The sequence below is a fragment of the Myripristis murdjan genome, chromosome 19 (genome assembly GCF_902150065.1).
Source record: "Myripristis murdjan chromosome 19, fMyrMur1.1, whole genome shotgun sequence".
NCBI lineage: Eukaryota > Metazoa > Chordata > Actinopteri > Holocentriformes > Holocentridae > Myripristis > Myripristis murdjan.
This window is the reverse complement of record NC_043998.1, coordinates 26,554,815-26,569,925: the sequence shown is the minus strand read 5'-3', so window position 1 is coordinate 26,569,925 and position 15,111 is coordinate 26,554,815. Positions and strand designations below refer to the sequence as shown.

Here is a 15,111-nt window from a genome sequence, read left to right as displayed (position 1 = left end):
TGTTTATATATACGCGCCTGTTATAATATAATATAATATAATATAACATAATAAGAAATAAAAAGCCTGAGATTAATGAAATGAAACATTGCATTTGAAATAAAATAAATTATAATAAATGAAATATATAAAATAGAATAATGTAAATTAATAATAATCATAATATATATATATATATATATATATATATATATATTTTTTTTTTTTTAATGGCGTATCAAATAAACCTTTTAAATGTGCATACCGCCACCTGCTGTGTGTAGCGTCGGTGTTTATATATACGCGCCTGTTATAATATAATATAATATAATATAATATAATATAATATAACATAATAAGAAATAAAAAGGCTGAGATTAATGAAATGAAACATTGCATTTGAAATAAAATAAATTATAATAAATGAAATATATAAAATAGAATAATGTAAATTAATAATAATCATAATATATATATATATATATATATATATATATATATATATTTTTTTTTTTTTTTTTTTTTTTTTCAAAAACAGATAAAACCCATTCTTAAAATGAATACACTTTTTTCACTGATACTGCTTGGAGTACACACACACATATACACACACACACACACACACAAAGCATGATTTAGGATAATAAAAATTATGCCAGGCTAAATAAACATATAAAAAATAGAAATAAATATAAAGTAAATTTTAATAAAATTCAGAAAAGTTTAAAAAGGTTTGATAAATTCAAATGGATATATCTGTTTTTGCAAATATATCTATCTATATATAAATATATAGATAGATATATCTATATATATCTATATATATATCTATATATCTATCTATCTATATCTATCTATATATCTATCTATATAGATATATCTATAGATATATATATATATATATATATATATCTATCTATCTATCTATCTATCTATCTATAGATATATATATATATATCTATATCTATATCTATATCTATATATATATATATATATATATATAGATATAGATATAGATATAGATATAGATATATATATATATATATATATATAGATATATATATGTATGTATACACACACACACACACACACACAGGGCCGGCCCGTGGCATAGGCAGTATAGGTAAATGGTAAGGGCGCCATCTGCTGGAGGGGCGCCGCTAGCGGCCAGAGGGGCGCCAGCTGTGTGTGTTTTATTATAAACGGCTGCTTCCCATCCTTAAATGTGATTGGCTGAGCTGCGTTCCATGCCGTTGTAAAATCAGTGTAACCCGCTGGCAGACCGCAGCACAAAATATCCCTGCGCCAGTGTAAACGGACATAGCGTTGCCTAGCAACCAACTACTCTGCACTCAGCTTCCTCCTTAGGTCACATTTGTTTCAAGACTTTTGTAAACAAAATGTCAGACTTTGTGGTGAATTTTGATTTGCTGGGTGGCCTGAGCCTGGATGAGTGGTTGGAGGAGCTGCTTGGTGTCTGTTAAAAGACGCTGAATTCACCACCAGCAACAATGTTTTCACCGGTGTGGTAAAGAAACTCCGCCGAGAAGGACGTGACAAATCTTCCCACCACCAAGCCATAACCGAGGCAGACTGCCAGAAGATGAAGCACCTTCAGGCACGAAGCTCAGACACACCTTGGGGGCTTGTCTGTAAAGTCTGGTTTGACGTGCAGCTTCATGGGACGCAGGGCGAACGAGGGCAACCGCAAATTAAAGGCCGACTCCTTCAGCATTCGCCACGACGAAGATGGCCTAAAATATGTCACCCTGAATGCACAAAGAATCACAAAGATGCTGCCGAAAAAAACATAGAAAGCCTGCATGGATTCATATATGAGCAGCCGGGTAACCCACTGTGTCCGGTGGCCTCCCTGGAGAAACAGCCTACCTCTCCCTGCTGCCTCCTGATCCACCTGCCTTTTATCTCCACCCAAAGCGACACAGTGTGACAGCGCCGATGTATGGTAAATTAACTGTATACTTCTATTATTATTATTGTTATTGTTAAAACCGACATTATAGGCATACGGCTCCGCTAAAACGCACTTGGCTCGAAACGCTCGCCACCGTCCCTGCAAAGAGGAGTCCAAACATAATTGAACACAATTTTAACAATTGTGCTATTAATGGAAATATCCAATTCAACATTAACGAGCCCAAATAGCCTGATGTGACATGATGATGGCGCTAGATGAAAAAGCAATCTTAGCGTCTGTGTTACTTGGCAACCATTCTGTCCGCTGTGTCCCAAATCGCGCACTTCCGTTAGTTACTAACCCTAACCCTTGCTTGGGCCGGTGTTCTGTCAAATCGTCCTACCTCCGCGAAACGTCCTACCGTGTCCCTAAACCTAACCCTAACCTTAACCTTGTCAGAATATGCTTCTAGCCACACTGCACACACACACACACACACACATATATATATATATATATGTGTGTGTGTGTGTGTGTGTGTGTGTATATATATGTATGTATATATATATATATATATATATATATGTATGTGTGTGTGTGTGTGTGTGTGTGTATATATATATATATATTTATATTTATATAACACAATATAAATATAAAATAGAATAAAATATTAAATAAATGAAATGAAATAGCCTACCAAGTAAAATAGATTATAATAAAATACACAGAAAAGACACAGCAGCTGCTTTAGCGGCCGACAGGAAGGACACCGTGTCTATTTATTTATTTATGTTCTTCCATTTAAGGCGAGCGCAGAGCAGCAAGACAGGAAACACACCGGAAATATGATCACATTACATTTTTATTCCAAGACAAACCAACCAGCTGTGATTATAACCCAACACAGTGCTCTGATCAAACAGAATATTGATAATTGATCGGCAGGGTACTGATGACAAGACACACAAATGATTTTCACACACTTCTGTACATGCGGCTGAGTATAAGATGTACATCTGTTTTTTTTTTTTTTTTAATTATTATTTTATTTTTGCATTTATGCTTACTGAGAGAGACATGACAGAATTTTTTTTATTATTTATTTATTTCTCTTTTTTTACTTTTAAGTAAAGTATTTAAGTATTATTAACTTTTATGATCGTGTAATTAATTAATTAATCAATTTAATTATTTGGAATTGAGAATGATTACTTAATACTGAAAGAACTGAAGTAATAAAAATTCACAGATATATATAAAAAATGTTTTAAATTGGTCATAAAGAAATTAATCAAAAATGTTTTGTTAGATTTCACATATCCATGGGATTTTCTGTTGTTGTTGTTATTGTTTTGAATAAAGTAGATTTAACCTAAATATAAGATAACCTAAGCAAATAAATAAGAAAATGTCACAAGAAATGAATGGAATATCTATAAAGTTAAAAAAAAGAGAAAGACCCAGAAATCGGGCAAGAAAGTTGCACAAACATGTAAAAATACACAAATACATTATTAATTAATTAGAGGGAAAGCGCTCCATCAAGTTTTAAAAAGTTAAAAACAAAAACCTCAGATTAGAGAGAAGAAGTTTCTGGAACACTCGGGATTATAATCTGAGCCTGCCAGGCACCGAGGCTGAGTTTTTCAAAATAAAACAATGTGATAACAAGAGCTTGACGAGGCGTTTGATCAAGGCAGCAGAGCGGCATCATGGGTCATGTGTCAGCAGAGCGGCACTATGGGTCGTGCGTCGCGGGGCGTCGTGGCTCTCTCTCTCCGGGCGTCCGGCGGCCCCGCCCTCACCCTCGCCCTCGCCCTCGCCCTCGGCCTCGGTGCGGCAGACCAGATCCAACAGGGCGAGTGCCTCGCCGTCGTGACGCCGCCGGGCCAGACGCCGCTCTGCCATCTGCCTCAGCTTCTGCAGGAGACAAAAGAAGCTGGAGGCTCAGGCCACTGGGGATTAGACTAGACTAGACTGGATTAGACTGGATTAGACTAGACTGGATTAGACCAGATTAGATTAGACTAGGTTAGACTAGAGTAGATCTCATTAGGTTACATTAGAGTAGATCAAGCTAGATTACGTTAGAATGGAACAGATTAGATCACATCCTATTTGACTAGATTAGATTAAATTAGATTATATCTGATTAGATTAGATTATATTAGATTAGCAGACAAAAACAAACATTGCCACCATTAAAACACAAGATGTACTGGTGAAAGGTAAACAAGAAATAGCACAAGAATTTGCTAAATATTATAAACACTTGTACACTTCTGAAACTTATTTACCCAAAATAGAATTAAGGAATATCTAGATGAAATAAAACTACCACAAGTAACAGAGGAACAAAATACAAATTTAATTTCACCAGTTACACTGGACGAAATTAGGCTGGCAATAAAGAAATCAAAAAATGCTAAATGCCCAGGAAGTGACGGTTTTACATGTGAGTTTTACAAGGAATTTGAAAAGGAACTATTGCTAATTTTACAGAGGACATTTAATTGGGCACTAGATCATAGTAAGTGGCCAAACACCTGGTGTAACTCTATAATTACAATTATACATAAAGAGGGCAAGGATCCCTCTGACTGTGGTTCTTACAGACCGATAACTTTATTGAATGTCGACCAGAAACTCTTAAGCAGCATCTTAGCTGAAAGATTGTCAAAAATCATTCCGCATATAATAGATTCAGACCAAACAGGGTTCATTTCAAAAAGATATTTATATGACAATGTAAGACGAACTTTGAACGTTATAGATTATTCAACAAAAACAGATATTCAAACAATGATTCTTACCTTGGATGCCGAGAAAGCCTTCGACAGGGTGTCGTGGCCCTTTATTTTTGAAACTTGTACCAAATTTGGTTTCCATGACACCTTTGTCAAATGGCTTAAAGTAATGTATAAAACATCAAGAGCACAAATTAGAACAAATGGAACCCTGTCAAATAGTTTTGAGTTACAAAGGGGCACGAGACAAGGGGACCCACTGTCTCCGTTAATTTTTGCTATTTGTATTGAACCTCTGGCAGCACAGATTAGGACAACAAACGAAATCAATGGTGTAAAAATAGCAGATCACTGTCACAAACTATCCTTGTATGCAGACGATGTTGTTTTATATATCACAAACCTTGAAAAATCTTTACCTGCGCTAATGCAAATCATTAATAAATATAGTTTGGCTTCAGGATACAAATTGAATACACAGAAGTGTGAAGCGATGGTAATAGGTGGCCCTGTTAGTCAAGAATTAAAAGATGAATACCTTTGGCAATGGGATAAAGACAGAATTAAATATCTTGGAATTGTAATACCAAAAAACTTAGTAAAGTATCTTTATGAGTTGAACTATAACTGTTTGGAAAAACAAATCAAACAGGATTTTTTAAGATGGAGAACAACCCTTTTATCATTGGGAAGAAGGATAGAGGCAATTAGAATGAATATTCTACCTCGTTTCCTATTTCTTTTTCAGACACTACCGTTATACATAACCGTAAATGCCTTTAAAAATTGGGATAGATTGATAAGCCGATTTATATGGGACGATAAAAAACCAAGAGTAAAAATAAAAGTGCTTAAGTTGAGTAAAGAAAAGGGGGGACTCGCTTTACCAAATTTGAAATATTATTTTTATGCAGCACAAATACAAATTATTCGCACCTGGTTAAATGATAAATCTGAGGCAAGATGGAGGTCAATAGAAATTAATACAGGTGGAATCTCAATGAAAACATTACCATTTTGTATAGGAAATGAACGAAGAATAAAAGTAACTGATAACTTGCAAATTAAAAATACTCTGGAGGTTTGGAATACAATGAAGAAAATCTGTGAAATGAGCCAGGACTTAATGGTATTGGGAGGAAGAACTTAAGATAGATATATCAGGGGATAATTGGAAAGAAATGAATCAAAATGTACACACATCTACAGTATCCCCTTATTGGAGAGAGTACGCATGGAAAGTGCAGTCCCGTTATTTTATTACACCAGTGCAACAAGCTAAATACAACTGTAAAATACTACCAAAATGTTGGAGGGAGTGTGGTGAACTAAGTGCCAATTTTAGTCATGTATTCTGGTTTTGTCCAACCCTACAAGTATTTTGGAATAACATACAGAGGGAAATTAATACCATTCTACATTATAAAATAGTTCTGAATACAGACTTTGTGCTGTTGGGTAAGTCCATAGATACAAGTAAAAATATGAACGATAAATATCTGTTACGGATTTTGCGGCTAACAGCACTGAAACAAATAACAAGGAATTGGCTTCAAAAAACAAGCCCTGAGATAAACAAATGGAGAGAAATGGTGCAACAAATACATCAGATGGAATACCTAACATATAAAATGAGGGGAAATTTGAAACTATTTGAAAAAAGATGGTCTAAATGGTCAAATTATTACTACAAAGGTGAAAATACAGGGAACTGCTAACAGCCATTGGAGTTTAGGGGGCACTAAGGGCACTTTAACAGTTTTTTTTTTTTTTCTTTTTTTTTTCTTTTTTCTTTCTTCTCTTATGGATTTTCATTTGTTGTTTGTTTTGTATTACTTGTACCAGGACTTAGGAAGATATGAAGATGGTGGTAGCTTCCACTGGTGTCTACTGGTACTCTACTCATTTACTTATTTGTCTGTTTACTCGTTGTTGTTGTTGTTGTTGTTTTTGTTGTTATTGTTGTTGTTGCTGCTGTCCTTTTCTTTTTTTTCTCTCCTTTTTTTTAATTTCTTTCTGTCTACACTTTTTGCTTTTGTTGTCTATCTGTAGGCTTGAGAAAGGTCAATTACTTCCCATACACTCTTTTAGCAAAGGTCTAGGGAAATACAAGATCTTTGTTGAGTTGTAATGAAATGTATGGTGAAGATGGATGTTTGTTTAAATTTGATGTTATTATTCTTATTAGACCTACTCATTAACTATGTTTTGTATTGTAACAGGCACAGGGTGCTTCACTTATTCACATATTAAAAAAAATGTATATATATATATGTCATCACTGATTGACAAGAGAACTATGTAAAAAGATGTAAAGCAAACGATGGCTACAAATAAAGTATAAAAAAAAAGAAGATTATATTAGATTAGATAAAATTAGATTAGATTAGATTAGATCAGATTACAACAGATTATATTGGTCTAGATTAGATTAGACTGGCCTAGAATGGAATAGCATAGATTAGATGAGATTAGATCAAATCAGATTAGATTTGACTAGATTGGCTGAGATTACGTTAGATTACACTGAGTTACACTAGATTAGCTGAGACTTGACTCAGCATCGATGCAGTATTTTATTTTAAACAAAGACACAGAGAAACACCTCCACTGCAGCAGGAAATACTGACAGAGTACAGCAAATAATGTAATCTAATCTAATCTAATCTAATCTAATCTAATCTGATCTGATCTAATCGAAATAAGAATACAGTGAATGGAGTATTTGTAACCACGACCACAACCTACGACCACAGCACCGCAACAAGCAGAAGATTAGGTTAGAGTAGATTAGATTAGATCAGATTAAATTAGATTAGATGGCATCAGATTAGATTAGATTAACATGTGTACTAACCTCCGCACACTTCTTTCCCTCCATCGTGGTCACGGTTGCCTGCAGACCCTGTGGAACAGAAAACACAGGAACTGCTTCTGCATTCACATTCTTAATGTATCAACACACACACGCACACACACACACGCACACACACACACACACACACACACACACACACATACACACACACACACACACACACACACACACACCTTGGTGTAGTACTGGATGGCCGTGGCTTCCTCTCTGGTGTGGTAGTGGTGGAACTGAGCGAAGCGCAGGTGGACAAACTGACGGATGTACTTGTCCCTCTCTGATGACATCATCAAGGTCTCCTGGAACAGCTCCTTAGCTCTGGACACACAGATGACACACACACACACACACACACACACACACACACACACACACTGAGGGCCTCCAGGAGGTTCAGCTGCTCTGTCTGTGTTTACCCTGCTATTTCATTTCAAAATGGCTGCTGTGAAAAAGATCGACTCACTGGACATCACCAGGAGACAAAACCATGTCGCAGGGATTATCGATTATTGATTATTGATAATTGATAATTGATAATTGATTACTGATTATTGATTATTGGTAGATGATGTTTGATTTGGCAAGCCCTGACACCTGGACAATTCAAAAATCAACACAAACCAAAAAATGTCTTTTCATGTCAGAGGCCCCGGCCCCCGGGGGGCCCCGGGGCCTCGTTAGGGCCGACCCAGGGGCCTGGGGCCTTGCGAGGCCAACCCAGGGGCCTGGGGCCTTGCGAGGCCGACCCAGGGGCCCGGGACGTGGAGAGGGTACCTGCTTCTCTGCTGCTCCTCGGCGTACATCATGGCCAGCTCGGCCCGGGCCATGAGGAAGGAGGGCCTCAGGCGGACGGCCTCCTCCAGGTGCTCGATCATCAGACGCCTCCAGTACTGCATCTCTGTGGGAGTACACAGTACATTATACTACAGTACCACAGTGCAGCATGATGCGGTACTGCAGTACCACAGTGCAGCATGATACGTACGACACATGCGTACACATTCACCTCTGGATATTTTTGTGGTTATTTGTTGGTTAATTTGTTTATTTTTTGCTGTTGTTGTTAATTTTCTAGTAATTTTCCTTTTTTTAAATTCTTAACTATTCAACTAATGTTCCTGTATTTTTAAAGATCCCATGAAATGGACTCGTACTTTCTTGATTTGATGTTTTTCCTGTTGAAATAGGAAGTTTGGTGCAGGGAAGCATCATTCATCATCAGTGGTGCAAACCAACTGGATCTCAGTTTGGGAAAGAAACACACTTTTATTTTGAAGGGACAGGTGGCTGAGAGAGGCTGTTTAAAGATTGGTGAAGGTTTGTGATATATTTAAAGGTCAGATCAGGATGCCAGATCAGATTTGTTGTGTTTAAATTGGTGTGGAAGCATCAAGGACCCCTCGGGGCCCCCAGACCTCACGTTGAAAATCCCCGGGTGAGCAGGTGACCAGTGTTGTGTTTGTTGACACATGTCCCTACTGTGTGTGTGTGTGTGTGTGTGTGTGTACCCTCGTTGTAGTAGGTCTTCTTGAACAGAGCGACCTTCTTGTCCTTGTAGAAGAAGGCCAGCTGCTGGTGGATGAAGGCCGACTCCTTGTTGTTGTGCAGCGCTCGCTTCAGCAGCTCGATGGAGCGGTTCATGTCGTCCTGCAACAGGGACACGTTCAGTCTTCTTCACATGTTGAAGGACCGTTCCTGAGTTTTGTTCCAGGTGGTCCTCACATCAGATTCAGAGCACCAACCGTCTCTCCACTGCAGCTGCTCTCAACAGTTACTTACAGAAGGTTTAAAGGAATACTTCAACCTTTTTAGCCCCTTTCCGACATCCTCAGACTGGGACCAGGTGTTGGACACCATCTTCTCCTCTGGACGTCCAGTGGTTCAGTTCCTATGGGTCCGCTTTTGGGTCCCATAAAGTTCAAGTCTTTATGCTAAGTTTACAGGAAATGCTACCCATAGGAACTGAACCACTGGATGTCCAGAGGAGAAGATGGTGTCCAGCATCTGGTCTCAGTCTGGGGAAGTCAGGAAAAGGGGATTTTGCCTAAAATGTTGGAGTGCACCTTTACAGCTATTTTTTTTTTTTTTTAAACTGGGTTCATCATCCCTTTAATTCCTTTAAACCCACCATTTAAACAATTCTCCTAGTTACAGCAGCTGTCACGGGATAGATATTGTCAGAAAGTGGTGGATGGTGTCTCAGGTACATCAGTAAAAGCAGGATGAGGCAGACGGCTGGCAGCTACCTGTTGGCAGAAGAACATGATGATGTAGCGCGTGACCACGGTGCCGTCAGGCCCCAGCTCCAGCGCTTGCTGCACCAGCTCCTCAGCCTCCTGGTGCTGCTGGAGGGCCCACAGCCTCAGAGCCAGCAGCGCCAGCAGAGATCCGTTGTTGGGGCTGAGCTCCAGGGCTCGGCGAAGCTGCCTGACGGCTGGAGAGTCCTCCTCGCTCAGAGGGGCCGGTAGATTCCTCTGCAAACCAGAGTGCAGTCGGCTAACTGTGGAGAACCAGCTGGACCACACATCTACACTTCAACACCCATGACTTTATTTACATTATTCAAGTTGGAAGTGCACCAGGGGTTATTTTAAGATTACACTTTAATCTCACCACTTTGAATCTGTTTGTCCACGTTCAACACCAGAGCAGTTAGAAGGAATATTCTGTTTTGAGAGCAAATGTTTGACAAAAGTCCACCCGCTCTCAAAGGTTACTTACAGAAGCTTTAAAGGAATATTCATTTGGTTTTGGTCAAAATCCCCTTTTCCCAACGTCCCCAGACTGAGGCCAGATGTTTCTTCCTCTGTACGTCCAGTGGTTCAGTTCCTATGGGTTGCATTTCCTGTTAGCTTAGCATAAAGACTTGAAGTCTATGAGAGTTGTTAGCCCAAAAGTGAAAGTGAAAGTGAAAAAATAAACCTTCCAGCAGCTCTGAAGCTGTCTGATTTACACGGTGGATCTTATGGGTCTGAAATACACCTCTTGGGATATTTTTTAAATGGAGTGGTGTGAGGAGCAGTCAGATGGTGGCGCTGTAACCTCTGAACACATTCCTCCTCCCATCTGTCGCAGTGATCCTCACGCCACTGAAGGTGGAGGAAGATCAACCACTAACTAACTTCTCCTCAAACCTCCAACCTGTCTACTTTGGTCTGTAAATCCCAAGTCGTGTCTTTCAGGTCCTCATGACTGTCACTGTGTGAATCAGACAGCTTCAGAGCTGCTGGGAGGTTTATTGTGTCACTTTGACAGAGCCAAGCTAACGACTCCCATAGACATCAAGTCTTTATGCTAAGCTAACAGGAAATGCAACCCATAGGAACTGAACCACTGGACGTCCAGAGGTGAAGTGTACAGATGTGAGAATTCCTCTGTTGGTGGGCAAAAGCCCAGCATTTAAATTACAGCAAAATTAAATTATTCTTCATGTTCTTAAGGACCCCTGGGGGCCCCGGGGCCCAGTCTGAGTTGATGTACCCGTTCGTTGCGGTAGAGGGCGACAGCGTAGCCACTGTTCCACTCGCTGTTGTCAGGCTGCAGCTCCACGGCTTTGCGGTAACATTCGATGGCTCTGGGGTAGTAATGCACCGACACCTTGAGGAAGGTCCAGGCTTTCTCTGCATACACCTCTGGGAGGAGAACCGAAGGAGAACCGGTAGGGTTCTTTAACTGGAAAGAGAAGAAGAAGGGAGGGAGAGAGAGAGACAGAACTTTTAGACCCAGAGACCCGAGCTCTCCTTTGAAATCGATGTGAGGTATGACGCAGGATTTAGAGCAGGGGTGTCAAACTCGTGCCATGAAGGGCCAAGAGGCTGCAGGTTTTCATTCCAACCAACAACTCCACCAGGTGACTTCACTGATTAGTCCCGCCTCTCTGTTTGGAGGTAGGGTGATCAGTGAAATCACCTGGTGGAGTTGTTGGTTGGAATGAAAACCTGCAGCCTCTTGGCCCTCCATGACACGAGTTTGACACCCCTGATTTAGAGCCTGGCTCATCATCCTGGTCCTGACCAGGTCTGAAACCTTCAGGCAGGAAGAGCCTCAGAGACGATGGTTCCCAGAGTTCCACCACTAAAAGAAAAAATAAGGGATAAAAAGTCAAAATAATAGGATATGAATCCATAATCTTGTGAACGCTGAGAAAGCCTCCCAGTGACATCAGCAGCTTCTGATCAGCTGACAGGAACAAACTTCAGAGCAGACGGAAACCCTGATCTGGAACGCAGCCGAGGAACGATTTGAAACCAGAAGCAGCTCTGCTGGAGAGCCAATGACCAGCAGCTGGAAACATCTGGAAACATCTGGTCGGTGTGGTGGTTCCAGAGAAACAGCTGGAAGATCAGGACAGGCCTCTGACGACATGTGCAGTTCATCTCAGAGGTCTGACCTTTGAACCCATCCTTTTAACTTTTTATACCATAACTATGACTCGTTAACTCGTGATAACGAGTCTTTATCTCATAGTTTTGACTTTTTAACTCATAATTTTTTCATAATTTCACTTTTTCATCCCTTGTTTCTTTTCCTGGCTGAACTGGGCCTCCAACAGATCCTCACTGACGGCAGGAATCCTGTTTCATCTCAGGTTGGAAACCATGAACTTAATGTCTCACAGTGTGTGTGTGTGTGTGTGTGTGTGTGTGTGTGTGTGTGTGTGTGTGTACCAGTATGTCCTCCACCCTGCCGCAGTATGCCTCACAGAGTGTGTAGTCTCCGGTGTGGTAGCTCAGCCAGGCCAGGTCTCCGTACGTCACGATGAGCCGCCGCTCGCTCTCCTCCCCAAAACGCTCCCTGGTTCTCTCCTCTGATTGGTTGAGGAGAAGCACCGCCTCCTCCGGTCTGTCCTGCAGGTACCTGAGGAGACAGGGCAAGATGGCCGATGCCATCAGGAAGAGGGCGATGTCTTCTCAGCGTAAAACAGGAAGAGCGGCAGGAGGCAGCGGAGGAAACACCGTCGCCCCCTGCTGGTCCAAGACAACACTGCAGGATTTTTTTAAAACCACGTTTCCATTTATCACTTTAAGAAAACAGATGTTCAGCATTACGACCCCGTGTTTCCAGAAGTGGGTCAAAAATGACACGCCTGCATGTTTACTGATGAAGTGTCAGCAGGGAATCCACGTAGCAAGACTACTTTACACATGTGGTTTGGAACACATGTGATTTCTTTTTTTCACATGTGATCTTCATGGTGTTTTTCTTATATGTGGTCCAACACCACATGTGATTTATTTCACATGTGAAAATTAGAGTCCACATGAGAGGAATCCAGTCCCATGTGAAAGTGTGGAAGTGATGTGAAGATGTCAGTTTCACATGTGACTTCATGTGGTTTGGGGGGAATTTGAGCTCAGAAGCCGATCACATGTGAAAACGTCGATTCCACATGACTCTGTGTGGCCAGTCATGTGAACATTTCTAGTTTACGTTTTTACATGTGGAAAGGTAAATTTCACATGTGACATTTTCACAAGGGTTTGCAGACACAACAGAGAGGCAGGTGCTGAGTGTGTGTGTGTGTGTGTGTGTGTGTGTGTGTGTGTGTGTGTGTGTGTGTGTGTGTGTGTGTGTGTGTGTGTGCGTGTGTGTGTGTGAGCGGGTGCAGTACCTGACGTAGGCCAGCAGGCCGCGGTGGTGCTGCTCCACGCCGTCCCGCTCGGCCGGACCCTCCAGCTGCTCCTGCAGGCGGCAGGCGAGCCGGTCCACGTCGACGCCGTCCTGCAGAGACCAGCAGAAACGACTCTGCAAGAGCCCCAGCCTGGACAGCAGGGACCTGTCTGCCTCACTGAGAGACAGACAGGCAGAGAGAGAGACAGAGGAGTGTGAAAAAAATGTGTGAAAAATTGGATGAAACGAGGAAAAATTACTTTGACAAGTTCAAATCTGTCATTTCCAAATTAAAAGCACTCCTCGGAGAAGGAGACAGGGCAGAGCCCACTGCCCAGTGTGTACCAACACACCCACACACACACACACACACACACACAGGATATACTGTATGTATATCTAATTAATAATTAACAATTATTAATCTTGTTGTAGGCCGTGGTTGCAGACCCTGAACTCCCTCCCCAGATGACTGAGGATGGAAGAGGAAGGACACAGGCGGGTGAATGAATAAATGAATGAATAATTTAACCCACTTTTTTACACCTGTAAAATGTGTCATGTGACAACAAGGTTGATTCTGATTCTGTCAGGTGGATGGGAAGTTGACTGGACCACACGACCAGAAGCAAGCCTGGCATGTGGCCACCTCCTCCGCTGTGGCTGCAAAAAGGTGTTGTGGAAGATGCAGATGTGCCAAGGCAGCTTCAGCGCCCTGCCCTTTGTTGCAGTGGTGGACTGTGTCATCATACGTAACTTTGTGTTGTCACACTTTCCTTCCTCTTTGGCTTTATGAAATATGCCTTTAGGCTAAATGGTATCCTGTCTCTGTACTGCTGTATAGTTCCACTTTGGCCATTGCCATAACACACATGCATTTCATGGCATATCTGTCAACATCTTAGAAATCATGTTCAGTATACTCTACCGAAAGACATATTTTGATGGTTTTTACTATTATTTAATTAACTGAATGCGAGAGATATGTAGTTAGGTAGTTGCTTGCATGTTGTAAATAGTACCGCTGTATTCCTCATCCTTGAAAATGTAGGATTCGCCACCAGGATCAAGACCCTAGGTGGTCTAGAACCTGAGTTACAGGTAAAATCACAGCAGGTGGCAGCCATTTTGAAAAATGGTTGCCACAGTTACCCCGGGACAAATCTGCGGTGGCCCTATAGCCCAAAATAATCCTTAGGGCATGCTCTAACAGTGTGCCAAATGTCATGCTTGTATCGTAAAGTGCACGATTCCATCAAAATACTGCGCATAGCCGCTGGACCATCAGTCCGCCTGTTGTTTTTGTGTGATTTTTGTCCAGAAATGGGGTCAAGATGTGCTTGAATCTTTCTAATAACCATTTTAATACATTCCTTTGGTCAAACTTGTATGGAAAACTGTGTTCATTTGTCTCTTTATGGTGAGCGTTTCAAAAGTTATGCTATTCTCTTTTTTTCTATTTGGGGTTTGGTTAGGATATGTGTCAGAAAGGGTTCAAAATAAACCCCATGGGACATTAGTTCAGCCTGCTGCTCCCTGGCAGAATCCTAAAGTGCACCCTTCAAGGATTGAGAAAAAATAATTGGCAAGAAAAACTACCCAAAATATTTAGTAAACAGAGAAATATAGATGTCATCTGATGATTTTCGCCTCATTTTTTGTAGTTTTTGTCCTGAAATGGAGTCAAAATGTGCCTAAATCTTTATAATAATCATTTTAATGGATTCCCTGGGTCCAAATTCTATGGAAAAATGTGTTCAGTTGTCCCTGTAGCATGTAGGGTTAGGGTTCAAAAGTTATGCTATTTTCTATTTTTTTCCATTTTCGGGTTTTGCACCAGGGTTTTGTAAGAAAGGGTTCAAAATGAACCCCATGGGACATTATTTCAGCCCGGGACCTGGCGGAATCTTAAAATACACCCTTCAAGGATTAAGAAAAAACAGGTCCCGATAAAAAAAAAAAAAAAAAAAAAAAAACAC

General features: G+C 40.6%; 1 protein-coding gene across 1 annotated transcript; it reads right to left on the bottom strand.

Annotated features, from left to right (window-relative positions):
- Positions 1 to 3,475: 3,475 nt before the first annotated feature.
- LOC115378273 (interferon-induced protein with tetratricopeptide repeats 1-like) lies at positions 3,476 to 13,879 on the bottom strand. The gene is made up of 10 exons (XM_030078462.1): positions 13,782 to 13,879; positions 13,134 to 13,310; positions 12,190 to 12,379; positions 11,003 to 11,194; positions 9,769 to 9,996; positions 9,031 to 9,169; positions 8,297 to 8,420; positions 7,699 to 7,840; positions 7,505 to 7,552; positions 3,476 to 3,820 (listed from the first exon to the last, which is right to left on the bottom strand). The coding sequence occupies exons 1-10, from the start codon at positions 13,877 to 13,879 to the stop codon at positions 3,611 to 3,613; spliced, it is 1,548 nt and encodes a 515-aa protein (XP_029934322.1). The 3' UTR covers positions 3,476 to 3,610.
- Between the last annotated feature and the right edge of the window lie 1,232 nt (positions 13,880 to 15,111).

Coding starts and splice junctions, on each gene's coding strand:
- LOC115378273 (XM_030078462.1), bottom strand. CDS start 13,879: ATGACACAGTCCACCACTGCAACAAAGGGCAGGGCGCTGAAGCTGCCT. Junction 7,553..7,698: donor CCATCCAGTACTACACCAAG/GTGTGTGTGTGT, acceptor TCTGTTCCACAG/GGTCTGCAGGCAACCGTGAC. Junction 3,821..7,504: donor AGGGAAAGAAGTGTGCGGAG/GTTAGTACACAT, acceptor TGTCTCCTGCAG/AAGCTGAGGCAGATGGCAGA.